This window comes from Sebastes umbrosus, chromosome 14 (assembly GCF_015220745.1).
Source record: "Sebastes umbrosus isolate fSebUmb1 chromosome 14, fSebUmb1.pri, whole genome shotgun sequence".
NCBI classification, from domain to species: Eukaryota; Metazoa; Chordata; class Actinopteri; order Perciformes; family Sebastidae; genus Sebastes; species Sebastes umbrosus.
This window is the reverse complement of record NC_051282.1, coordinates 19042924-19070079: the sequence shown is the minus strand read 5'-3', so window position 1 is coordinate 19070079 and position 27156 is coordinate 19042924. Positions and strand designations below refer to the sequence as shown.

General features: G+C 38.7%; 1 protein-coding gene and 1 non-coding gene across 5 annotated transcripts in view; one reads left to right on the top strand and one right to left on the bottom strand.

Annotated features, from left to right (window-relative positions):
* Window positions 1–20903, bottom strand: part of axin1 (axin 1) — a 44319-nt gene extending 23416 nt beyond the window's left edge. Inside the window, exons 1-6 of one of the 4 annotated variants that reach the window (XM_037792378.1) lie at window positions 20713–20902; window positions 15411–15546; window positions 14841–15022; window positions 13906–14025; window positions 10342–10527; window positions 25–993 (exon numbers count right to left, since the gene is read on the bottom strand). In XM_037792378.1, coding sequence (XP_037648306.1) covers window positions 25–917 — 893 coding nt within the window. In that variant the 5' untranslated portion in view covers window positions 918–993; window positions 10342–10527; window positions 13906–14025; ... (1 more) ...; window positions 15411–15546; window positions 20713–20902. Of the gene's footprint in view, window positions 1–24; window positions 994–5770; window positions 6410–10341; window positions 10528–13905; window positions 14026–14840; window positions 15023–15410; window positions 15547–20712 lie in introns of those variants that run through there. The other 3 variants (XM_037792380.1, XM_037792377.1, XM_037792379.1) reach the window with 3 other exon arrangements.
* A 108-nt stretch (window positions 20904–21011) lies between these two features.
* On the top strand, window positions 21012–21083 carry trnat-cgu. The gene has a single exon. It is a non-coding gene; the product is annotated as a tRNA-Thr (tRNA).
* The last annotated feature ends 6073 nt before the right edge of the window (window positions 21084–27156 follow it).

Genomic DNA, 27156 nt, shown 5'->3' with positions numbered 1-27156 from the left:
TCTAGATTGCTGGGGAGGATTTACCTGTACTCGTGACCGTCCTGGAACCTCGCGCTGCTGGCAACGCGCTGTGGTGCCGTCTCCATTAGCAGCTTCTGAGTGAGCCGGTTGCTCGGCGTGGGGTCGCACTCGGGCTGCTCCTCCGGCTCCTGGTCGCATCTCCATTCCTCGTCTTCGTTTAAAGTCTCTAAATAACCCGACAGCCCCTTTCCATTCCCAGAAACGGAGCTCTGATCGCTGTACAGCTTCGGGCTCTCTCCTCCCGTTCGCGTATATTCCAAATAGATGTCAGACTTAAGAAATAAGGGGTACGTGTTTTCCTCCATCATCGTCTGGATCTCAGTCTGAGCCTGGTCAAACATCGCAGGATCAATGTGTAGCCTCATGACGCAGTCTTTGATGAAGGACTTCGTAGCTGGTTTAATCTGTCGCGAAACAATCCCATTGTTGTCCAGGATGTATTTCTTATAGATAGCTTTCGCCAGTTTGACCTTCTTCTCCTCGTTGCCCTCGTTAGCTTCAAGTTTGAAGCCACTGCATAAAAACCAGAAGTCCAACATGTCCGCACACTCCTCCTGCTTGAGGAACGTCCTAAACAGATGGATGCCATCTTGGTCATCCAGGAGGGAGTGAAGGGATTCTGCCCACTTTAAGTAGGGTGGTGTAGGGGAGGCACTTCCCTCCGGCTCGTAACCCAGGTCCAGGTCAGGCCGCCTGGGCGTAGCCACAGACGCCTCACACTTGAGGCTCTCGCTCTTCGAGGAGAAGCCGAGGTTGCCGTACTGGCGTCCGTCGCTGCACACCAGCTCGCCTTCTTCCCCCGGGACTGGCGGTCTAGGAGCATCCTCGGTGAAGCTGCCTCCCAGGTCTGCTATGTAGTCCCTTTTGTCGCTTATGCTCATAGTCCCAGCATCCATAAACCACGTCCCTGTAGAGCCCACACTGCACAACTACTAGATCCAGACCTCTACTTATGCCACTGCAAAAAAACTCCTGCAAGGAGGGAAAATACACAATGAGACGCAGCTTTAACACATCATTGAAAGGTAGAGCAGCTTTGACAGGGCACTACTATAAGAAGATATTCTAATACTCATTCTCAGATTAATGGTAAAATACCCTATGCAGCAATTTATGAAAGTACATGTGAACTCATATTAACAGATCTAGTGCTGAGAAAAGATTGACTGATTATTATCCGTCATAACGCCTGGTTAGAAGAGGACTAATGCCTCTTAGGGAATTCCTAGAATGTTGCACAGTTTGCATTTTTTATCAGATTTTCATGAAAAACTCATCATGTGGACGGTTTCTAGCTGAACATTAAAATTAATGCAAATTCTGCTACAGTAAAGCTGTCAAACCAGAGATTAACTAGTTACTAGTTCAGCTTTAAATGCAGCATGTTCTGCACGGTGATGTCATCTATTTACACTCTATTATGAGGAATTCATTATTGCATTTTTCATCACCTACAGTGTGAAATTACATTTGAATTAGGGAATCAACACAATAGAATAACTCAATAAAGCAATAATGCAAGAATACACTGAAATAGAAATTCATGCACTTGATCTGTGACCACACATTCTGCACCACATGTGCAAACCTAAGCAGAAACCGAAAGCTGAAGTCATCTGGCTTATAATGTGGTTTGATAGTCTATAAAATGGTTTGATAGTCTATAATTGTGCCGTACTGAGTCACATTCAGAGTTATGTGGGAGTGTTGTGGTAATCCAGGCCAAGAGTCGTGGCTTCAGCGCTGTCTGGTCCTGAAAGGCAGCTATCCACTATAGGAAGTAGTATGAATATGGTGTAGTGTTAATGCAGTAATATCCTCTGATTTATATGCATAAGCATTTCATTACTTTACACAGCTACTCCAGTAACATCCAAATTAGTATTATCATCACAATGATAAATTCACTTACAGTATGAACTCAATAATGAAGCCTTTACTGCAGGGCTGCACGATTATGGCTAAAATGATAATCACGATTATTTTGACCAATATTGATATCACAATTATTTATCACGATTTTAGTGACAACATATTTTTATTGCACTTTCACATTAAAATAAACAGAGCACTGTTTTCACTTTCATGCTGTGCTACATTCCTGCTAAGGTAAAAATTAGGGTTGCAAGAGTGTTGGAAAAAACTGACATTGCATATTTTTTTCTGCTATGTGTAATGCAATATGAAAAAATATAGGATTATTCACCATACCCTTTTGCTAGCTACATTTTAAAGTTAAATGTTTCACTCTGGTGCACTTCGAGAGCAAAATAAGCAACAATAAAAGCAAGATAAACAATTGTATGTTATTAATTTAATCATAAACACATTGGTTGTATAGATAATATCTATACCTAAAAAGTGAAGCCAAAACATCTCGATCACCGGCTGGTGGCTGGCTGTGAGTTTAGGAAGCTACTGATTTGATATGCAGTAGCGTTTTCTATGAGCAGAAAGCGCATTTTAAACGTCAATGTTGCAGGTGATCATGTTCATTTACTGTAATTGTGGGAAACCAATATTGTGATTCTATTTAATCGTGCAGCCCTACTATACTGTTAGGTGATATGAGCAGTGCTGCATATGATACTTTATTGATCATATCATCCTATTCTCTCCGTATTTCATTCCCTGCTATCATAGTGCAGGTCAGCTGCAGAGTATAGCGTATGATTTCAGGGATTGGATGTCTTGTTCAAGGACACGTCCTGTCCTGGCCCCCCATGTATTGTCCCTGAGCTGTCTTGCTGAGCAAAGACACAGTAGCGCCTATACACCTCTAAAGACTGCACATATACAGCTCATGATTAAGCTTCCCGGATACAGTGTCAGAAACCATTTTAGTGCCGATTCCCTAATGTAGCCACAGAAAAAAAAAAAAATAAATCACTCATCCCTGCAGCAAGACAATATTTCTTGACAGATGAGGGCCAGTGACCAGTAATGGCTCTGACCAATCAAAAAACCCTATTTATAGCTCGGTGTTAATGATGGTTTGGGGATTAAAAATAAATCTTTAAAAAAAGTAGATTTAAAAAAAATAAAAACGTCTGACAGCTGGGTTTTTACTCTGGCTGGGATTTTTCAGAAGAACTATTTTTTTAATGGTTGCCATAACGTTTCCCCTTTAGGGCACACCCACTCTCTTGTCTTTTCAATCCAGATACAAATCATTTTTCCTGATAAAAGACAAAATTGGCAACTATAGTGCCTTAAAATCTCTGTACAATCCTTAAGTGTGAGCAGCACGTGTGCACTGTGCTTATAAGGCCAGGTGTGCAGGACTGAAAATGAGGCTGTTTCAATACAAGCATGGTTATGAATAATAATCTTGTGGTCAATAATAGCAGTCACCTTGCTATACCTGTATATGTAATGATGCGTCGGCACTATAAGATGCGCATTAATATTGACATTTAATGGTTCTGCGGTCACAAGTGTGTGGCCTTGTCTTTTCCAAAACAGATACAAATCATTTACCTGATTAAAGACACAAATTGGCAACTATAGTGCCTTAAAATCTCTGCACAATCCTGAAGTGTGAGCAGCACGTGTGCACTGTGCTTTAAGGCCAGGTGTGCTGGACTGAAAATGATGCTGTTTTAATACAAGCATGGTTATTACACACTATCTGTTTACATCATGTTTATTTTTGTTTATAGCTTATTTTGTATATTGGTAGAAATTCAATTTTTCTATTGCAATTTTATTCTAACGTTTTTATCTATTCTTTTTTTATTATACTGTTTGGCTTGCACCAACAAATCCAAAGCAAATTCCTAGTGTATACCTCTTACACCTGGCAATAAACACGATTCTGATTCTGATTATTAATAATCTTGTGGCCAATATAATGAGGCTGTTTTAATACAAGCATGGTTATTATTAATAATCTTGTGGCCAATATAATGAGGCTGTTTTAATACAAGCATGGTTATTACACACTATCTGTTTATATCATGTTTATTTTTTTATAGCTTATTTTGTATATTGGTAGAAATTAAAACATTTTATTGTTGTTTTATTCTAACGTTTTTATCTATTCTTTTGTTATTATACTGTTTAACTTGCACCAACAAATCCATAGCAAATTCCTAGTGTATACCTCTTACACCTGGCAATAAACACGATTCTGATTCTGATTCTAATTCTAATTCTGATTCTGATTCTGATTCTAATTCTGATTATTAATAATCTTGTGGCCAATATAATGAGGCTGTTTTAATACAAGCATGGTTATTATTAATAATCTTGTGGCCAATATAATGAGGCTGTTTTAATACAAGCATGGTTATTATTAATAATCTTGTGGCCAATATAATGAGGCTGTTTTAATACAAGCATGGTTATTATTAATAATCTTGTGGCCAATATAATGAGGCTGTTTTAATACAAGCATGGTTATTACACACTATCTGTTTATATCATGTTTATTTTTTTATAGCTTATTTTGTATATTGGTAGAAATTAAAACATTTTATTGTTGTTTTATTCTAACGTTTTTATCTATTCTTTTCTTATTATACTGTTTAACTTGCACCAACAAATCCATAGCAAATTCCTAGTGTATACCTCTTACACCTGGCAATAAACACGATTCTGATTCTGATTCTGATTCTAATTCTGATTCTGATTCTGATTCTAATTCTAATTCTGATTATTAATAATCTTGTGGCCAATATAATGAGGATGTTTTAATACAAGCATGGTTATTACACACTATCTGTTTATATCATGTTTATTTTTTTATAGCTTATTTTGTATATTGGTAGAAATTAAAACATTTTATTGTTGTTTTATTCTAACGTTTTTATCTATTCTTTTGTTATTATACTGTTTAACTTGCACCAACAAATCCAAAGCAAATTCCTAGTGTATACCTCTTACACCTGGCAATAAACACGATTCTGATTCTGATTCTAATTCTAATTCTGATTCTGATTCTAATTCTAATTCTGATTCTGATTCTGATTCTAATTCTGATTCTGATTCTAATTCTGATTATTAATAATCTTGTGGCCAATATAATGAGGATGTTTTAATACAAGCATGGTTATTATTAATAATCTTGTGGTCAACAGCAGTCACCTTGCTCTACCTGTATATATGATGCGTCGGCACTATAGAGGTGTTCAGTATAAGACGCGCATTAACATTGTCATTTAACGGTGCTGCGGTCACAGGTGTGTGTGTGTGTGGCCTGACAGTGAGTATTCATACGCAGATTCTAGGAAATGTCCTGTTTTTTCCCCTGAAAATGTGTATCTCCCTTTTTGAAGTGAGCCTCTCATCACATTCATGTCTTGGCCTCTCCAGAATGAGCAGAAACAGCAGCAGGCTGGTTGGGGGAGGGGAGCCAGAAACAAACTCCCATGTACACACACACACACACGCATACACACACACATACACATAGCCAGGCCTTTCAGCAAGCCCACCGACAAGTGCACAACTTTGTCCCACTATTCACCTATTAATATCTGCACTGTCTCTCCGCTAGCAGCTGCGAAACTAAAGGAACAAACAGGGCGACCGCAGACATTCAGAGGACACACACACACAGAGAGAGAGGGAATCCCAACAACACCAATATATCCGAAGAGATTTACAACCAGAGCAGCAGCACCAGCAAAGCAATGGCACATTTATCTCCACGACTATATACCGCAATCTCTCTGAGCTGAGCTGAGCTGAGCTGAATGAGGAGGAGGAGGAGGAGGAGGAGAAAAAGTGACATATTATACTTAACCGGTGAAAATCTTCTTGCTGCTCTCGAGCGCATCGGCTGTTTGGAGCAGCACAAGTCGCCGCCGACATAGTGTCATAGTTTTAAAATGCGAATTTTGCAAAAGAGTTTTAAAAATAACAAAGAAAACAGTCCGCTCTCCAGCTCTCCATGACTGTCTCTCTCTCTCTCACTGTCTGTCTGTGGTGGAGCTGAGAAGCTCTCTCTCTCTCTCTCTCTCTCTCACACAGCAGATGATACACAGCGCCTCGTCCGTTCACTACACACATTACCACTGCTTAGCTGCCATACATGTGCTAGTCTTTTTTGTCTCTCCTCTCTCTTTCTCTCAATAATCAAAAATTAATATCTTGGAAAAAGAGGCTGGAGCATTTCCTTTCTTGCTTTTTTAGCTTCCACTGAAATAGGGCTTAATAGAAGGGAAGCTATAACCTGATATATTCAGAACAATTGTGCATTTTACTAATGTAGGTTTATATGTTACTAAAAAAGATATAGATATTGGGGGCGCTGCAAATTTGGCCCCAGAGGGCCATGGCAGCACATTTTGCCCCTAGTGACCCGCCTCCTTGGTTGTTGTATCATGCCATATACAGGCCACTTTGTTTTAAAGGTCCCATATCATGCTGATTTTCAGGTTCATACTTGTATTTTGTGTTTCTACTAGAACATGTTTACATGCTGTAATGTTAAAAAAAAAACACTATTTTCCTCATACTGTCGGCCTGAATCTGCCTGTATTTACCCTCCGTCTGAAACGCTCCGTTTTAGCGCATTTTGACAGAATTGCGACAGAATTGCAACAGAATTGCGTTGCTAGGCAACAGCTTGGGTCCATGTGTACTTCCCTGTCAGCTGATGACATTCACATACACTGCAACCAGGAATAAACTGGGACACATTTAGAATGCGTACATTTAAAATTATGTCAAGGGTCTAAATATTGTATATTCGTGACATCACGAATGGGCAGACAGCTTGTTTCAAATGCAGAGTTTCTTAATACTGGCTCTGTGTATTTCCCTGGGGATTGAGTGTTTCGATACTTTCACAGTATTTATATAGGACTTAAGCCTGCTTTATAATAAAAAAACATGAAAATCTCACTTTTTTATAATATTGGACCTTTAAAAAAAAGAAAAAGTGCTATTGCATATCAAAAAAATAAATAAAACAAAAAAATCAAATCCTATTGGAGTTTGCACATTGCCATGGTGTATTAGTGTGTCTCTTTGACCCTGTGAGGTAGTCCGACAGTAGACTGATCTAATGGTGCCTTCAAATGGAACTTGTGTTTACAACATGGTAAGTCATTTACACGAGTCGTGAACTCGGAAATTTCAGAAACTTTCAACTTCCGAGGTCGTGAATACGACATGAGGGGGGGCGTTCATATGGGCCCAACCCGTAAACACGGTAATCACGACCCCCATTTGAAGGCACCATTAGTTTCCTTATAAGTTCAACCAAGTCGGCTTGTTCACAGGTTGGAGACCAGACAAATATATCAGCTCCCTTGCTCAGATATGACGGCCACTGCAAAAGTAAAACATTGTTGTATGAACCCGAAATGCCTACCCGAACTAAAAAGTTCTCATACGACCTGGGACTAGAGGTTACCGGCAATCCTGAACTTTATCCAGCGATATCTCTGGCAATTGTACAGCTAATAAAAAGAGAAATGCACCAATAGAAAGCTGAAAATCTTGCCGTCTTAAAGGTGTATTGGTTGTCATTCTGTCATGAAGACAAGGGGGTGACGTTTGACCCTTGAGTGGCCATGCTCCTTTTATTTGTTTTTCACGTTTTTCTCAAGTTAAAAGCTTTAAAAAGCACCCTTAAAAAATAAAGAGGGAAAAAAACATGTCTGTGATCTTCTGGCATCTGATGTAATCGACTTGAACACACTTTGGAAATCATCAAGAGTAAAAAAAATCTGTTCTCTGCAACAGTTAGGAGTATTAAGTATCTATTTGAGAGGCCAAATTTGCAGCACTCCAATATTTATATCTTTTCATAACATATAAACCTATCTGAGCCAAACATGTTGCTTTTATCGCAGAATGCACAATTGTTATGCTCAACTGCCCCGCTATAAAACATATTTGATATCTTACAATCAAAAATACGAAAGAGTATATATTGGCTGATCAAAATCAAATGCATATTAATCTCAATACCATTAGCATTCAATATGGATCACAAGTAAGTAAATATTGTGCCTATATTGTGTATATGCTGTATATAAATGATGAAGATGTTTATACTACCGCAAATTACATTATGGATCATGTCAGATCGACAGCTCACATAACAAATGTGCACTCCAGCGATTTAGTATTGCACTTGCAGGACAACACTGATACAGCAGAGGCAGAGTTGTCCTCATTTTTAATCCCTAGTATGGGTCAAGCTCCAAAAATGCTGGATCCTACATTTCCCATAATGCAACTCAGCACCTTTCATCAGATAAAAACATGATATCATCACTTCAGAAAGCTCCCTCTAGCCACAGAAGACATCGTAAATCTGTTAACAGGTTGAGGTGACGGGTAAACTGAGCTTAATGTATAAAATCATTAAAGGTCCTTCCTGTCATGGCTTCTAGTGCAAGGTTTATGACATAGAAGGTGCACGTTTGCTATTTGCGTGTTGCAAATACAAAACAGTTTCAAACTGCAAAGTGTCTGTTTGCAGGTTTCCGTTCCTACCGAAGACTGCACCAGATTTATAAGTTTTACCTTTCCTGTTAGGTGGTGCATTCACTTATGAATTTTACTACCAGGAAGTTTCACTAGAACAGCTGACAAAGCGATAAAAAACACCAGCGGTAAACTTAGTGAAACTCCATGATACCTGATGTTATGATATTTTACTTCAACATACAATGCACATCATGCACAGCCAGCCACAAATTGTACTACTTGTCTCTACCACAACATGCACAATGACAAAGTATTTAAAGGTACAGTGTGTAGGATTTTGCAAAACCGTGGTAACAACATTCGCCTCGCTCAGAGGCCATCCATACCATAATAACACTACTTTAGAAGCAATGGAAGTCTGGCCGTGGCTGGCGGTGCCACGGTTTGGCACACGTTACCGCAGTTTCACAAGTGTGTAGGAGAACTACGGTGGCCTTCAGGTAACGTAAATATGCAAAAGGTTCGCCTTAGAGTCAGTGTTTGGTTTGTCCGTTCTGGGCTACTGTAGAAACATGGCGGTGCAACATGACGGACTCCGTGAAGAGGACCCGCTCCCTATGTAGATATGAAGGGCTCATTCTAAGCTAACGAAAACACAACGATTCTTAGTTTCAGGTGATTATACACTAATGAAACATAGTTATGAATATTATATTACATTTCTGCTAATAGATCCCCCGAAATGTTACACACTGTTCCTTTAACAACATTTCTTCTAACAATATGGAAACAGTGGATTTCATGTCTGGTTTCCAATATACACAAACACATAAATTGCAGTGACCTTTTCCTTGGTTTAATTCATGTTAGTGGCGACATGACCGCTCAAACACAAACACATGGGATGCATTCAGTGTAACAATAATATTCAATGGCTTGCAACATTCCTCTGTTTGAATGATATGTTTCCTAGCTCCTAATGTTGCCCAAAGTCTTGCAGCAGCCTTGGAGATATACTGTATATTTATTCATGTGTTTATGAATAAAACCAATAAATCTATAGGTGAAAACCAAACTAAGCAGTGGCATACCTCTTTTGTATAAACACTGTGGTGTTACAAAGAGCCATCAACATACCACTTTGCACCATTAGACACAATGTTAATCTTTTTTTTTACTGTTTTGACTGAGAATATGTCACATACGTCACACAGAATTGCAATAATATGCCTTTATATATGTTGTAAACACCTAGTGCTGATGCTTTGAAACAGACATTCAATGCAATAATGTTTTCACTCAACTTAGCAACACTGTTAGATACACTTGATTGTGTCATTATTACTTATGATTTACAGTACAAAGACTAAACGCAGCAATAAAGCCAGCCATCATGCCAGGCAATCATTGAGCAGTCACACGGTTTCACTGAGTCTAAGATGAAAGGCTGATGGGAGACCATAAAAACATGAACACATTTGATTCTGTAATTTCATCAAACCATTTGGGAGCAGGAGAAAGAGCAGGAATATATATTTCACACCTTGTCTCATCATATCACCTGAATTGCCTGCTCAAACCTAGAAACCTGTTAAAGTGTGCAGAGTACACAGCGCTTACAATATTTAAGCCAGCAAGATAAAAACATGAAACAGACTCAACACACTTCAGCTTCCTCCAGGCAAAATTGATTTTGGGCAGCAACTATTTAAGCATCCTGAAACTCAAAACACTCCATTATTTTCTCTGACCATCCACTGTATTTCTATTTATTTTCAACAGTTCTCACAATATCAGATTCCTTCCACTAGAAAATCTTAACAATACTTCAGAACCTCAGAATGAAGATATGATGGCCCTCTAAAACAACCCACATAAAGATGATGATAGAGAAAATGCTGATTTACATGCAAATCAACATGTTTTTACCTTGACTTTGATTGTCTTCCGCACACGTCCTCCGGCAGTACGTCCATTTAATGAGGATTCCATCGCATGCTTATTCAACACATGGGGCTGCGGTGACGGTAGCGTCCCTCTCATCGCTGATACACGAGAAGGCCTGGCCAAAGCAGAATGACGCCATGATAGTTTGTCTTTGCCATCCATTTGTTCCTGAAGAAGAAGAAGAAGAAGAAGTGTTAAGTCTGCAGTTTACACAGCAAAAAACATAGAATATTAAGGAACTACTGTATGATTTTACTATATCCTTTATCTGAGGATAAAGTTGTACCATAATCCCAGTAACATTGGGCAAGCTCCCAAAACCTTATATGCCATAAACTGATAAGGCAGCATGGTGTTTTCCCAACAGGGGCTTTTTGAACATAATGATTTACTGGATTGAAAATGTTTCCTTTACTCTACTCTTCCTTGTTTATATCCTTTTTGCAACAGCATGTGACACTGTTACTGATAAAACACACACAAATCTAGATAATCAGAAATCAAACCCAGGATGATGTTATTGCATGACAGTATATTTCCTGTTTAACAACACAGAGGGCAGACTAAGAGAGGAGGTAAATCACATATCAAGTTAAGGTTTACTCAGCACCCTCTCTTCTTTTCTGCTAGCTAGAGCTATGCTAAATTATCAGCAGCTCTTTTTTTAAACATCAAAACGGTGGTCAGAACCTGGCGTGATCAAATGCAGGGCATTACTGATGAAGAGAAATAAGAGAAAGGAAGGGAACATGTGATTGAGTGCTGCAGACAGCTGGCGTGGGTTTTCAGATCAGTCACTCTGCCAGCAGTGACATTTATCAGTTAATCAAAAGAAGAAGAGGAGGACCATGAAAACTACAAGACACTGACTGCACATCAGTGAACCCTGATCACAAGCAGTGTCCAATTTTGGTAAGACTTCTCACACTCAGAGGTTACATCATTAGGGATATTTTAAAATATGTATATACATCAAATTGTGTTTTTTTTTTAAGTACTCCATACCCACTCGTATGTTATCTTTCTGCTTTATTCTGTGGCCTATTGGACATCTACTGAACTCTGATGGATGCAACACCTTGAACTACTATTTATTTGCTGTTCCCACTTCTTTGTTTTGTTTCAAAACTGGACCATAATGACCGACACATTTTTCCTTTTCTAATTTAAAGATTATGGTCATTGGCCGTCTCTGATGAACAGTTAACATCAGTTAACTGACACTATATATTTGATATTTTATTGTTTAAATATACACTGTTTTGTAACATATACATACCATTGTCAAATAGGCCAATACATCTAAGTTGCAGTGCAAGTGCAGTGAGTATACTGTAAACTGACATGTATACATGCATATACTGTACATATCCACCTATGTCATGTATATAAAGCAACCTGTTACATTAGTCAATCAATATTTATTCCAGCATATTTGCAATCTGCACCATTGCACTACTGTATTATTGTTTACAATTTACAGAAATGGCATGACTTTGACATTGTATGTTGTTCCTTCTTGTATTGTTTATACTTTTTATAATATTTATTTACCTTATATAATAGCTTATGTACATAATAGCTACAGTGTGAATGTTTATGTTTACTCATGTTCAGGTTTGTTGTCCCTGTTTTTAGCTGTATTTCTATGAATCAGAGCAACAACAAAAAAATTCAAATTCCTGGTATGTGTACCTATCCAATAAAGCTGATTCTGATTCATTTGGGCTTTTTCCTCATTACCCATTGAGGTAATGCTGTATGTATCCATACAGGTCCCTGGCCGTGTCAAACCAAGGCTATAGTGGGTCCTGTACATGGCATACATTTCACATCACTGATCTACCAGGTTTATCTAAATAACTTTTTCAGTGAGTACACAGACTTGAATTACAATAACAGCTTTGACAGTGCATTAAGCTATTCTATTAAGGTTTATACATACCACTTAGATATATATTTTTCCCCTGTTGTTTTACAGTGTCAAATGATAATGTATTTTGCATCCAATTTAAAAACTACATTCACCAACATTTTTACAGTACACTGGAAAGACTTCAGTAACACGAGAGGTCGTGTGACCAGAAGGATCGTAATTGAATCCCTTGAACAGCTAAAAACAGCTGGGTGTGGAGGGTGAATGAAAAAATACTGTTCCCTTCCTCAGCAACTAACAAGAAGCCCTGAAGCAACCGGCCCAGTGGAGCTGCTCAGCAGACAGAGGAACAATAGGAGACACTGTGACTGTATGAACCAGACCTGCTTATTTATGAAATCAGCTAATATGTAAAAGTAGTATTTTGTGTGAGAATTGTTGGTAGTTGCTAAAAGCCTTCAATGAGAGTTATTTGTTATTGTTTTTATGTGTTCACTGATCAGTGATATTAAATTCTGATTACAGAAAAAAAAAATGCTAATTCTGTAGCTTGTCAAAAGACTTATCATAATAATGGCTCCTAAAGAAAGATGAGAAGAAATGTGTGAATGATTTCAGTTTCTTATTAGGAATAGGAATAGGAAATACTAAAATACTTTTGAATGCTCAAACATCCTGCTGCAGTTAAGTGTTACCAGAGGACGACTTCATGTTTCCCAATTCAGTCCTTTCACTTGTCTTTTGTTCCACCTGTCAGTGTGGATTTAGACTAGTCCCTAGTAGGCCTTGGCTAAAATAGGCTTATCTCTGTTGAAGACTCTCGGATGAACAAAAGCCCATTAAGACGTGTAAATGAATGCCCCCATTCTGAGTGCACATAATAGAGATTTCTAGTTTTCAAATTGTCTGTCTTCAAAGAATTCAATAAAAGTTAAGATGAACAAAAGAAACAACAAACAAGACGAGACAAAAATGGAAACATACACAGGACTTATAGACTAAACTGAGACACTCGAAACCGTTGATATGATTAACCAAGTTATTACAGATAAGAGGGTTTTAATAAAAAGTCAGGCGTATTAACGTTATTCAATGTCTGCTTTAAGTTCTGAAATGAAAAGAGTAATATCAAAAGACTGTCAGAAAATGTATTCTGGAGTCCTGCTGATGTCCTTTGTCCTGGCTGAATATATCATGACTAACAAGCCTTGGAGTGGATTAGGCACAGAGGATTGAGCAATTTCCAGACTTGAGTTTATTTTGCTGGATATTATAGCTCACAGAGCACCACATTCCCACAAGAAGGGGAAAATAAATCGTATTAAAAAGGCCCATATTTCTTACGGTGATATAATACAAAGACATACATCCGTAACCATGTACCAAATGGCGAAAGTACATTGTCAGACATCTGCTGGCTTGAAAAAAATCCAAATTAATTTAAGCGTTCAGTCTATCGGGGTCTTCAGTAGTCTGGTCATGGGATGCACATTCACTGGTCAAATCAAATGATGTGCTTCGGTTTTGATGAGAGGGAGGACACAGCCGAACCAGTATGGCACTGACATGAAAAACGATGACAGACATAATAGAACGATAAACAACACAATGGAAAGTTACTGCTAACCGTACTTTTCATCCTCAGAGAGATTCAAAAGCAGACATCATACCTGCTGGTTTACCTCACTGTGTGCTTCTTGGTTCTGTTGTGTTGAATCGCAGACTACTCCCACCGCTTTTCTATGGATCGAGTATAGTCCTTCGTAGTCTGCAGTAAAGACTGCCGCCATCTTTAATCACAACAGAGTCCATCTGTCGATGGTTCTTCCCTTTCTACCCTCTCTTTCTCTGTTCCAGTCTCTCTGTTCCAGCCCTCTCTGTTTGTTGTGGGGGGTTCTTATTTTCCATCCAACATCAAACCACCATATCGACAGGCTCATGGGCCGCCCAGTAGGGGGGCAGCTTGAACACGCTGCATTGGCTCTTGTTCTTTTCCAAGCCGCAGATTAACTGACCACATTTATTTTTTCTCAGAAGGATACAGATAGCCTGCAAAAAAAAATATTTCAGCTCTCGGGCCTTTGATTTCAACAAGCCTGGTTTCAAAGCTCCTCTATGATTGTCCCTGAACGCATCTTTTCCTCAGATGTTCTGATTGATGGCATTTGGAGCTCTCTTTGATTGAGGCCACATCTGTACTTTCAAATTTATGCATTAATTTACGACAGATTCTGATCATTTAAACCAAGACACTGTTTTGCAATTTTCCCCCCATTTCCAGCTGTTCCATCATATGTAACGTAAAAAAACAACATCTTCCTTTTAAGCAAAGCACAGCTGGAATTCTTTGATCTCACCAAACTAAATGTGACTTGAGCAGCCTCGGACTACATTTAGAAGTATAAGCAGACAGTTTGCCTGCATTCATCCAACTAATGCATTTCATTTAAAGTGACACTTCCTTTTTGCTCCTCCTGGACCCTTTTGTTTGCGTTCAAAGCCTGAATGCAAAGGCATATCTTGTTTACTGTCACTGTTTTGTTCTGCTAAACTCTTTCAATGAACAATAAGAGGAGTTGAATTTCAAAATGGTAGATGCTCTCACCTTCCTCTCCTGCTGTGTGGCTCGTCGGATCTTGTTTCTGTGGTCCGCCATGACTGGGCGCAGTCCCCTGCCTGCCACTCTGCAATACTTTCTCACACTCATGGACCTTTTTCTGATTCTTACTAGTGTGTTGCTGAAAGATGAGCATCTTTACTTTATATTGCAGCTTCAGCCGTGCGACCCTATTGGAGGAAACAAGGACCAGATGATTGTCTGCACAATCGTATTGTAGCTATGGTAACAGACCCAACAGGCATGAGTGATGTGCACCTAATTGCTCCGTACACATTAAGCAACAGAAAAAAAAGAGAAACATATATTAAGCAGTTTTGAGTCAAATCTAATTGGTATCTTAGACATCACACAGCCTCAAAGGCTTTTCAATGAACTGCATCATAAAGTGATATTTTATTAAACTTACATCTATCTGCTGTATGAAGTTGTGAAAATAGCCCAGTGAATGAGGAGATGAATGCAAAGAAAGGAGGGGGGAAGATGGATGAAAAGAAATTTTGGAGAGAGGGGGAGAGATGATATTGCTTTTGTTATGTAGCTTTATCAGCTGCTTACCTTTCAACTGGATTTCACACTTGCATGTCTGGTTGTAGCCTGGGTCAGATCCAGCATACCCTTCTCACAATGACCAATTTTCTCCTCACACTGCACCGGCGAAGACCTGCGGTGTTCGGCTGCCATTTGCATTTGTCTGGAACGGGATGCATTTAAACACATTTTTATTTCCACAGTTTAACTTGTCAGCGCTCTGTGCAAACATGCAGGTGAGTTAATATAAAAAAAATGCATATTTTGACAAAATAAAACAAGTTGCAAAAGACTAGCAGGATTGAGATCATAAGGCATTTAACACATTACAAGATAAACAGCAAGATGTCAAAGGGATGAGCTCTTCAAATGTTTCTCTAACCTGAATGATCTGAAAAAAACTAAGGATGCCTCAAATATGTTATTTAGATGGATAACAGGAACACATTTATGCTCTACAGTATCATAACAAACAAGCCGAATTCTAGCCATTTCTTTAAAATATATACAGAATATATACTGTTCATTAATCCTTGATTTTAGTTAAAATGGTGCGCTTAGCAGCGTACTGTATACAGAACATGAGCTACAGTTAACCACAAGTTATATAGCATGATAGAAAGACTTTACACCGAACAGAATCCCAGTCTATTTAAATAAATAATAGTTCCCATTAGTGAGTTTAAGATAGTGTGTTATTCTTTTGCCTCAGGGTGGTCCAAGAAAATGTACAGTTGTACAGTATCTTTTAGAAACAACACAGTCTCTTAACTTTCTAAAATAGTCAACACAAGTTCTGAATTTGCTATAATCATAGTTTTTTTATGGTTGTCTGCTGTAAGGCTGTTAAAGGAAGGTGGGAAACGCTAATTGTAAAATTCCTGTAACAGCTGCGTAATGGATGTTACTCAGCGACAAGTAAAATGCTAACTAATCTGTATCACAATATATGGAAACCACCATACTCAACCGTATATCTTTAGAAACTATTAAAAGGCAAATGATATTTCGACATTTTGGGAAATACAGGTATGCAAACTGATAGCCAACGTTACCACTATAATATTTGTATGGTCAATTTGAAGCTACCTCCAGCAGCTAGCCAGGTTAGTTAGCTTAGTGCAACGAATGGAAACAGGTGAGAAACGCCCAGCCAATATTGTTATGTGGTGCCCATGTGGGTAGTAAATGGGCTGAAAAATGGGCCCTATATGGGATTGTCCGTGGGTTCCATAATGACCCAATGTCAATTGCTCACATGGATTCCATGCAGGATTACAATGGGTGTTATGTGGGCCCCAACTGGGCAACATACCCAAGACCCATCTTGGCCCCAGCTTTAAGTTCTATGTGGGTACTACATGGGGACTCCATGGGCTGAAATATGGGTTGTAAGTGGGTTTGTCCACAGCTTCTATGTTGGCCCCATGCACTAATTTCCCAGTAGTGACCCAACTAGGACCCACACAGGTAGCCCACATGGGGAGCCTATTTGGGACCAACTTAGTTGACCCAAGCGGGCGCCATTTGTGTTGCCCATTCTGAGCCCATGCACTAATTTCCCATTAGTGACCCAACTAGGACCCACATGGGTAGCCCACATGGGGAGCCCATGTGGGACCAACTTAGTTGATCCAAGTGGGCCCCAGATATGATGCCAATTTTGGGCCCATACTCACTTGGTACCCAAGTACCCCCAGCATAACCCATGTGGGGCTCACATAACCATGTTGGCTGGGCGGTTACCTGGCTGGCTCTGTCCAAAGGTAACAACATCTGCTTACCAGCACCTCTAAAGTTCACTAATTAACATGTTGTGTCAATAGTTTATTAAATCTGTACAAACACCAGAGTGTAAAAAACGGCAATTCACGGGTTTACTGGGGGATTATGTGCTAAATTTATTGGCCAAAATCCGTTGCCAGGTAACCAGCGGAAACTGGTCACTCCATTAAATTAGCCGATTTGAAACTAGAACTATTAAAGTATGACGTTTCAGTTCCATCGATCTCTCAGGTAGAAAAGAATACATTTATCGGATTTAGTGCGATTTCAACTGGACTATAACGTTACCTGCTGAGGCACAGAGCTGTTCAGGTAGCGAGAGGGTGTGGCTGATGATATCGTGTTATGAGCTATGAAACACATACAGCTGTGGTCATTTCCTTAACAGCTGCCATTGAATATTTGTGATGTATTCCATAATGTTTTTGCATGTTTCACACTCAATAATCAGCGGTGGAAAGTAACTAATTACAATTACTCAAGTACTGTACTTAAGTACAATTCCGAGGTTGAGTATTTCCATTTTCTGTCACTTTAAACTCCACTACATCTCAGTGGGAAATATTGTATTTTTCTCTCCTCTACATTTGTTTGAAAACTTTAGTTACTTTGCAGGTACAGATAATAATATTAAAGGTCCCATATCGTGCTCATTTTCAGTTTCATACTTGTATTTTGTGTTTCTACAAGAACATGTTTAAATGCTGTAATGTTAAAAAAACAACATTATTTTCCTTATACTGTCGGCCTGAATATACCTGAATTTACCCTCTGTCTGAAACGCTCCGTTTTAGTGCATTTCAATGGAATTGCAACGGAATTGCGTTGCTAGGCAACAGTTTGGATCCATGTTTACTTCCTGTCAGCTGATGTTATTTACATACACTGCAACAGGAAATAAACTGGGACACATTTAGAATATTTACGTTTAAAACCGTGTAATGGTCTAAATATTGTATATTTGTGACATTACAAATGGACAGAATTCCTAACGGCTTGTTTCAAACGTGCAATTTCTGAATACGGGCTGTGTGTGTTTTGATAGTTTAACAGTATTTATATAGCACTTAAACCTGCTTTATATTATAAAAGACATGAAAATCTCACTTTTTACAATATGGGACCTTTAAATATAATCAACTAATATATTATAAGTTAAAATAAAAACGTTATTGATCCCTGGTGGAAATTCACAAGCTTCCCAGCAGTATATATGGTAAAACACAAGACCAACATTTACCAGTTACAACATTAAAGTAATGTACACATTAATGCATCAATAATTATTATTCAGTAATATTATATATGTTATTCTAATATAGGTCATTCTGCACAATGAGTACTTTAACCTTTTGTACTGTAAGTATATTTTAATGCTAATACTTTTGTACTTTTACTTAAGGTTTTGAATGAAGGACGTTTACTTGTATTTTTATACTGTAGTATTACTACTTTTACACAAGTAAAAGATATGAGTACTTCTTCCACCACTGTCAATAATCATATCAGCTAAAGGTGACAACGCTAACATGCTTAGAGAAATATAAAGCAGCCAGAGGAGGCTTGCTAGATTAGTGCAGCATATCATTTTGCTGGTCAGTTCAGAATTCAGACATAGAAAATGTAGCCTACATGAGTCTCACTCTTGTTTACATGAGAAAGGAGAAAACTCTGTACAGAAAAAAAAGAATAAATATTCTCACACATTCAGGGCACAGGGGTATTCCTGCACAAGCACAGCAAAATAAGATGTTTTTCAAAGCGATAGAGTGATAAATAATTAAATAGATTGCTACAGTAATACTTCTTATTCTCTCAGGGAGTGAGATGCTTGGTGTTCGCCTCATGAACAAAAAATGCCCCAGATCCATGTGATCTCTGACTGGAACATATTGTATCTCTCAGGTTGTGATGTTGAAGGGAAGAGCTGCTAAAAATAATCAATTCCATGTGATATTATAAAATAAGCTATAAGCACCTCCAGCAATTTAAAATCACTCAGATTTAACCTGTTTTTATCATCGATGGTACTTTAACTTGCTTTTAAGACGGTTACATTTTGCCTGATAAAGCTTCATCTTAAAGGCACGAAGGGCATAAATTACAGAGAAAAATAAATATTCATTCCCGAGAAGGATTACAGCTCAACATTCAGCATTCACACTTGGGGACTTGGAGATGTAGCATGTATCTGCAAATTATCATCGCTGACTTGTGGGTGCAATATGTTATCTTAAAAAATAAAAGTTTCGAACAGATGAACAATAAAGCATGACTGGACTTTCAGAGAAACTGTCACATTTCAAGGTGCTCTGATTTAAATCCACCTATGTGGTTTATTGAAGAGAAGCCCCCTCTTTTGGTTTTGTGTACTGACGACTTGCTGTAAGCAGGTCAAGGTGAACACTCCACATCTGTGATTCTCACTGCTAACTCATTCCCAATGGAAATGAGTCTTATTCATTTTTCAAACAGCCTCTAGGATATCTGATCCAAAAAAAAAAAAAAAAAAGAAGCCCCTCAGGCGAGCATTCATCTTTGATGTTTTGAAAAGAAAGACAGTGAAAAGCTGCAGTCTGGCTTCATGCATATTGTATTGCTTAGAGAAGAATTACAAGTAGTCTACTGGTTCTCAGAGTTATTAGCTATGCAAGCTCAATCTCGGTCTGTTCAGAACTATCTTGCCGGCACAGATTGCATTTAGTTTTTGGAAATTAAATGTCCCAAAGAAGATTCCTGGGGAATATTGTGACCTCCTGACCTTTTCTCTATAGCACCAATGTTAGGCCAACATTTCCCCTTGACCAAATGGTATTTATTGTTTTGTGATTGTCTTCATACATTATTGAGGTATCTAAAAACTGATGGTCATATCACTTCAGTGGCTAAATCCTCTGACCTTTTCTTCCACTATACCACCCTTGTAGACATAAGGCATGTTGAATTGTAATAGGCAGATTGTCATGAATTCAAACTCCAAAGAAGATAAATCCAGTCTTAAAACTCACTTTTATAGAATGGCTTTTCCAATCAGCTGAATTTTAATCTTTTGTATGCTTGTGTGCTGATGTGTATGTATGTGCATATGTAATTGTATGAATATGTATATGCTTGTTTCTTTATTTTCCCATTCTATTGTTTTTTTATCTAATTATTTATGTTTCATTGTATTCTGCTGTCATGTGAATTTCCTTGGAAAGCACTTTGTGCTTTGGGCTTGAAAATTGCTCTACAAAATAAAAGTATTATTGTTATTATTATTATGAATTCTCGACCAAATTCTCAACAATGCACATTTTCTGTTTTGTAACATGTGCAGCATCTAAGATTTAAAGAATAGCACACTGGTATTCTGTCATTCCCATCCTACATTTTTGTATTGTGGGTGTATAGGCCTAATCATTAGGCTGCAGCCTGTAGGCAGCTTTACCTACACTGGTTAGTTTTCCATTAAGCAAAATGTGCAAATTGCCTGTAGCCACGTTAACACTTCTATCAGTTAATGTTTACAAAAGCATAAAGAGTAAAGACTGTAAACTCTCACCTTCTTTGTGCTTCTTTGTTGTAAACACTGGAGGTAAAAAAGCAGAAAGAGCTCTGCTAAAGGAGACATGTGGTTCACACATGGAGGATAACAGCCTCCTCTTGTGGCTGAATCACAGCAATACATTAAAACGTGTCTCAGTAGCTCGTGTGGTTCATGTGCATGCAGGAAGAAGGAAGGAAGGCGAGCCTCGGTATGTAAACGACAACATCTAGTGGACTCTTTATCTGTGATATGATCTACAGAAGACACCTACAAAATTGTTCTACATAATAGATCAGGACGCTGATCACAGCGCAGGCGCGGTGGCCAAGTGGTAAGGCGTCGGTCTCGTAAACCGAAGATCGCGGGTTCGAACCCCGTCCGTGCCTTTTAAATCCATGAGAATAAATGACTTCAACCACCACAGTGAATGAACTCTATACTGTTGTGCGGTGTAATAAATGGTACATCCAAACAACTCTGCTGAATTCAAACACATTGAGTCTGTGCTCACTAACAAAGACTCTGATAACACATATGTGTACCATATCATATCTTTTCTTCATATTTTCTATTGTAAATATTTCTATTTCATATCATGTTTCTTGACTTTGTGTTTATTGTTATGCAACAAATCACCAAGACAAACTCCCTGTATGTGCAAATCGACTTGGCAATAGAGCAGTTTATGACTCTGATTTAAAAACTTATAGATTTAGCACTAAATACCTGAAAGACAAACATTGCCTACATATTCCTCTGGGTAGATTCAGATTCCTTTCATCAGTTTATTTTGATTCTTGTTTTACCTAATAGGCTTTATACATTTTCTGTAGTCTGTAGTCAATCAACCATGCATGTCAATAACAAATAAATGTACAGTAAGAAAAGTCAGCTCTGGTGCAACAGCAGCTCCACAGGAGGCACTGTTGGGCTCACCCACTCAGGAGGAGCCTGATGCACAGGAAGACCCAGTGCAGTCATTTAATTAACACAAAATGAGACTTATTCTTAACTGAACTGAGAACTGAATTTCAGCCATGCCAGGTAGATTATGTAAATATAGTTTTAAATAACTGTCACCCATTTCGGACACGTTTCTAACCCTCCATTTTCTAACCCTCATACCCATTTCCTCATTTTGTGGTCGTTAGCACTTGTAAATATGTGTCATAAGTTCCAAGAGAATATCTTTTTAAAAATATTTTCTATTGAAACAACCATTTTGGAGAAGTTTTGGAAAGGTTTGGCGCACAAAAGGACACATAACTTTATAAAGCCTTAGTATTTTTTACATAGGACAAGAAGAGTCGGCACCAGTCGGAGCTGCATTTCATTTAATTTGCCCAGCCTGCAACAATCAACAGTTTCTGTGTGCGTTTTTCCTAATTTCATCAAATTCAGTAATGTTTTTGCACAATATCCCATCAAGCCTCCTCTGAAAATATGTTTTCACATCACATTATGTTTTCACTATAATCCTGCATACTCAGCTGACACTAATCAGACTAGTACAGTTTCCTGGGTAACACTCTATGTTGCAGCATCAGTGATTCATATCTGTATCATCACGTTCCATCTGTTGAAGTGAACCTTTGTAAACTGACGCATGATGATAGGAAGGAAACAACTGGAAGCTGCTGCGGTGTTTTTTTAGAGAAAGCTTAGTCAGCAAACATCCACAGCACATCAGTGGATGATGTCCAACCTCCAAACTACCATCACCGGTGAAATGAAATGCTGCATTTAGCACACAAAATCAGTACCTTTGGTCATTGAAAATAAGATCCAGATGGCAAAATTGCTGCTTCTGAAGCTTATTCATCACGATGGTGCAAAGTGATGTTGTCCTTTATGACACTGTGAGCAGCTCTAGATATGTAAACAAACTTTTTTATGTACGCACAAGAAAATGACTCATACCTGCATCGTACAATCAAGGCCATTGTGATTGACATCTTACTAATTAAGCTCATGCTGCAGTGCCAGTCATTCATTTCCATGGTAACCTGTATGATTTATTGTGAATAGTATCGACAACAATAAAGCACTGAGAATAATATGAGAGTTTAGTTTTTTCTTCCCTAGGTGGATTTTGCTGCCATTGAGCTTTTCATAAATGACTTGAGACATAGTGAGAGGAGAAGGTCAAGGTCAAATATTTAAAATCAATCAGCCTTATAACTGATATTATTCAGTTATAGTTGGTCAAACAGATCTAGAGACAGTTTAAATTAGAGAAGAACGTCATCTCAAAAGAATGTTTACCATAAAAGTATACGTACGTAAGCATATGACACATTAGTGGAAATGAGTGTGTCTCAGAATATTTCCTCCAACAGGATGAGGAAAGCAATTATCAGGACCTTCCTAAATATTTCAGCCTTTCACGGCCACTATTTAAACTCCAGATATAGCAACGGAATAAGTGTCTGCATTCCTTGTGTTTTAATGATCAAACTTTTACTGCCTTTTTGCTGTTTTTGTGGCTCAGGTGTGGTGCATCTATCTCGTCTATCTTACTCCTCCAGGCTGGTTAAAAAGAGAAGAATAAGAGCTTGAACTTCCAATTAGGAAACAACACAATGCAGGAAATGTGCAGTCCTAAGCAAAACAACATATGCCTCAAAGCTGGAGCTAATTGGCAATATGGGGTCACTACAAGCAAAAGTTTCAACTTCCTCACCTTTTAGTCTTCATTCTCTAAATGTTTCACACAAATGTTTGAGCATATTTCCAAAGTTTCTCATCCTTTTCTGGCTGCTTCATTTTTTGAACAACTCATAAAATACTGTAAATTCAGCTCCCTGGTGAGATCAGGTAATGATAGATGATGCCCACATCATTCTGGATAAAACAACTGAAGTACAGCATTAAGCATTAAGTACAGGCCTGGATATTTCAAATTGCCATTTAAATGAGCTGCTGAACAGATTTTTTACAGCAAATTTTTTACCCTTCCTAAACTTTTGCCATTGATTTATTATTATATTGATTGATCAATTATAGTATACTTGTAAACAATCACTCTAACTGGTAATATGTCTTCCCCCTTGAATTGTTTGTAGAATATTTAGGGCCCAAGCGCACCGACAACGTCTGGCAGCAAAGGCCCTATTGAAACTGTAGGAATTATTCTTTTTCTTAAAATGAATCGCATTTTTGAGGGCCTTAACATGCTCATAAAGACGTGGTGAAAAATTTATTATTTTAAGGGTCTCGGGCTTGGGTGTGGCAAAATGGCTCGCTAACGCCCGTACAAAATCGGAAAAAAAAGAGCCCCTCGTTCAGGTTTCACCTACATGTATGAAATTTGGTAGGCAGATGTAACATCTGGAGCCAAACAAAAAAGCCTCTCAGAGGTATATCTAAAACCCAACAGGAAGTCAGCCATTTTGAATTCAATGTCCCATTTTCGCAAATTTTTAGCGTTTTTCAGGCTGGTACTTTAACAAACTCCTCCTACAGATTTAATCAGATCAATTTGGAATTTGGTCAGGACCATCTAAAACACCTTAACGATGAAAAGTTATTAAAATCCTGAGTTTTCATTGAACGACCTTGCCGTGGCGTAGCGGCCATTTTGTTCCATTCGTCATGAAACAGGAAGTTGTTGGAGGCATCATTGGAGCATCATCAGCAGAGTAACGGTTTGACGCTTCATCAGACCCCTCAGTGTCACTTGTTCCATCACACAAAGCACATGTTTAGTGTTGTGAATTAAACAAAAGCACTTGCTTAGGATTAGGCAATAAAACCACTTAGTTAGGTTTAGTAAAAAAACAACACGGTTTTCCTTAAAAACAATCAGTTTTTATAGTGCAAATGTGCTTTGACGTTGTGAACACAGGACATAGACCAACAGCAGATTGTAAAGTGAATGTGAAACGCACAGGACACAAACACTCCTGGGTGGAAGCCTTGTGTTTGTTGGACTCATCCACTTCCCCTCCCGCCTGCTCTGATTTTGTAAAATGTCACCACAGCACTTTACCCGAGTGTTTACTGTTGCCGTGGATGGGTTTACATTGTAGTTAATGGAAAGCCTGTTGCGTCTGGTGCCTTGTATTGAGACGTGGACGGCTGTGACAAAGCGTTGGTATTTGAAGCCCTGGCATTGAGTATTTCTACCTTTATGATTGACCTTCTTTGTTATCTCTTTTGTAATTTCTCCTCTGCCACCTGCAAATGAAAAGAGTCTTCAAAGGAAAACACACAAAGGAGATAAAAATAGGACAAAAGAGTCTGTAACATGCAGTATATGTTGGCAGCAGGTCCAGGTCTGCTGCTGGCTGCACACTCATTGATTTCCTTGAGTGGGCAGTAGTAAATATAGCCAATCAAAATCATATATTCAACAGCATTCAAGTTGTCATTTAAACATTTTATATAATAAAAAAAATCTATGGTCAAACAAACAATGTGAAACAGACTTGGAGATCATGCACGGATTGTCCAAACAGTCCAAATCCAGATCTTTTGCTGGTAAGAAGTCATACTTTTGTTCTGCACGCGGTTGTTATTGTTTATGTTTGGAGCTGTTTAAGCCAAGATTTCATTGTGTGCCATCTGGCTCTCGGCTGGGGAGCCAAACAGTTGATTAAAGAATGCAATTAGCGTGGAACGGGCTCTGTCAGCTCACCCGGCAGGGATTAAAGAATGCGCTCATTCATTGTGACAACCACGCTGTCGTGCATATGAAGGGATAGGCGAATTCTTCAATCATAGGATTTCCTCAAGAGTGCCACACTGCTGCAGAAATGTTAGTATGAGGTCAGTTTTTAAACCAGGAGTTGTATGTCAGCTGCAGCCAGTGTGAACTTTTACAACTTATCAGTCTGCAATGACAGACAGAGGGTCCAGTCCCATTAAAGGGGACATATCATGAAAAACTCTTTTGCACATATATATATATATATAGTGTCTACCAACCCACACACTGTGAAATAAGACAACCCAGTCAGTTTTTGTGAGCTGTCTAGATCAGAAAACATGTGATTCAACAAGCCATTCAGATTTGGCTCCCCTTCCTATGTCACATGCAGGCTCATTAGAATATATCGCCCACAGTTTGAGAACTACCTTTGCAAAGGAGCACCATATTTTTCTCTCCAGCCAATCAGAGACTGGCGGAGACAAATGTCATTAAATACTTGGAAAGAAATAGGCAGCACACTGGGAAAGAAGCTGAGCATAAACGCCTATATGCATGCTTGTCGTGTGCCTGTGCCACAGTGTCAGACAGGCGCTAAAACGGAGCGTTTCAAACAGAGGGTGAATACAGATATATTCAGACAGACAGTATGAGAAAAAATAATGTGTTTTTTGAACATTAAAGCATGTAAACATATTCTAGTAGAAACCCAAATTACAAGTATGAACCTGGAAATGAGCATGACATGTCCCCTTTAAGCTGAGTGACACAGACACAAACTGTGTGATGATGGCACTTGGCAAAAGTACAGGACAAGTGAGAGATCATCAACAAAGTCAAGAGCTGAAATCCTAGAAAGGCCATTCCCAGACCAGCAGGGACAGGAGAGAGGAGGAGTGTGCTGCCAGAAAATCCTCAACAAACTTCACAGACAGCAGGGAAAAAAGAAAGGCTTCAGGCTGCTTTCATAGAGAGTTAGACAAAGTGAAATGCAAAGAAACATTCAGAGATTCATCAATTTGACTAATTATGTTAGTGAACGTTTATCCCTCAGCAGCCCCGATGAATCAAACTGTTCTGTTTCCCCTCTGCAAACCAGCAATGCTACTTTTGTGACATTAAAGATCAAAATATTTTTGCTTGAGAAAGCACAGCCTGTGTTACAGCATCGGGAATGCTAAATAGATGAACTATTACAACTGTGAGGCAATTTTTCAGTTTCCGATCTCATGAACTCAAACAGCTGCTGCACTGACTCATTCTGTGCTACAGCTAGGAAAAATTTTAAAAAGCAAATTTCTATTTTAGCACGACAAAGAAAAAATTCTCTTTATACTTATATAACACGGGATGTTTCCATGTAAATCATTTGTAGCCTTAATTGCAGTAGCCCGCCATACATTTTTCTTTTCGTTTGAACAGATTAGAGGTAGAACAACATACTCAAACAGGAAAGAGGGACTTTGAGCCGCCCTCTTGGATGGAGGCGTATGACTTCCACAACTTCAGAGCTCATACCCGCTGAAGGTTGGACACAATCGGGCAAGTGTTTGTGGGCCATGACCCAGATACTTATTTCCAGTCCTGGACTTTGGACACTGCACCACGGCATCATCTCCCATTTCAGTCCACACTCACGAGCGCTGCACTGGTTCAACAAAGAAGCTGTGTTCCCTGTGAAAACTCACGGACGACGCTTTAGGAGCGTAAAAGCTCTCTTGAGCGGTAACATCTGGGAGGGCTGTGTTTACTGTGATTACAGCCGTGGTGGTGATGCTGTTTACTGGGTGTCAGAGGGGGAAAGGAAG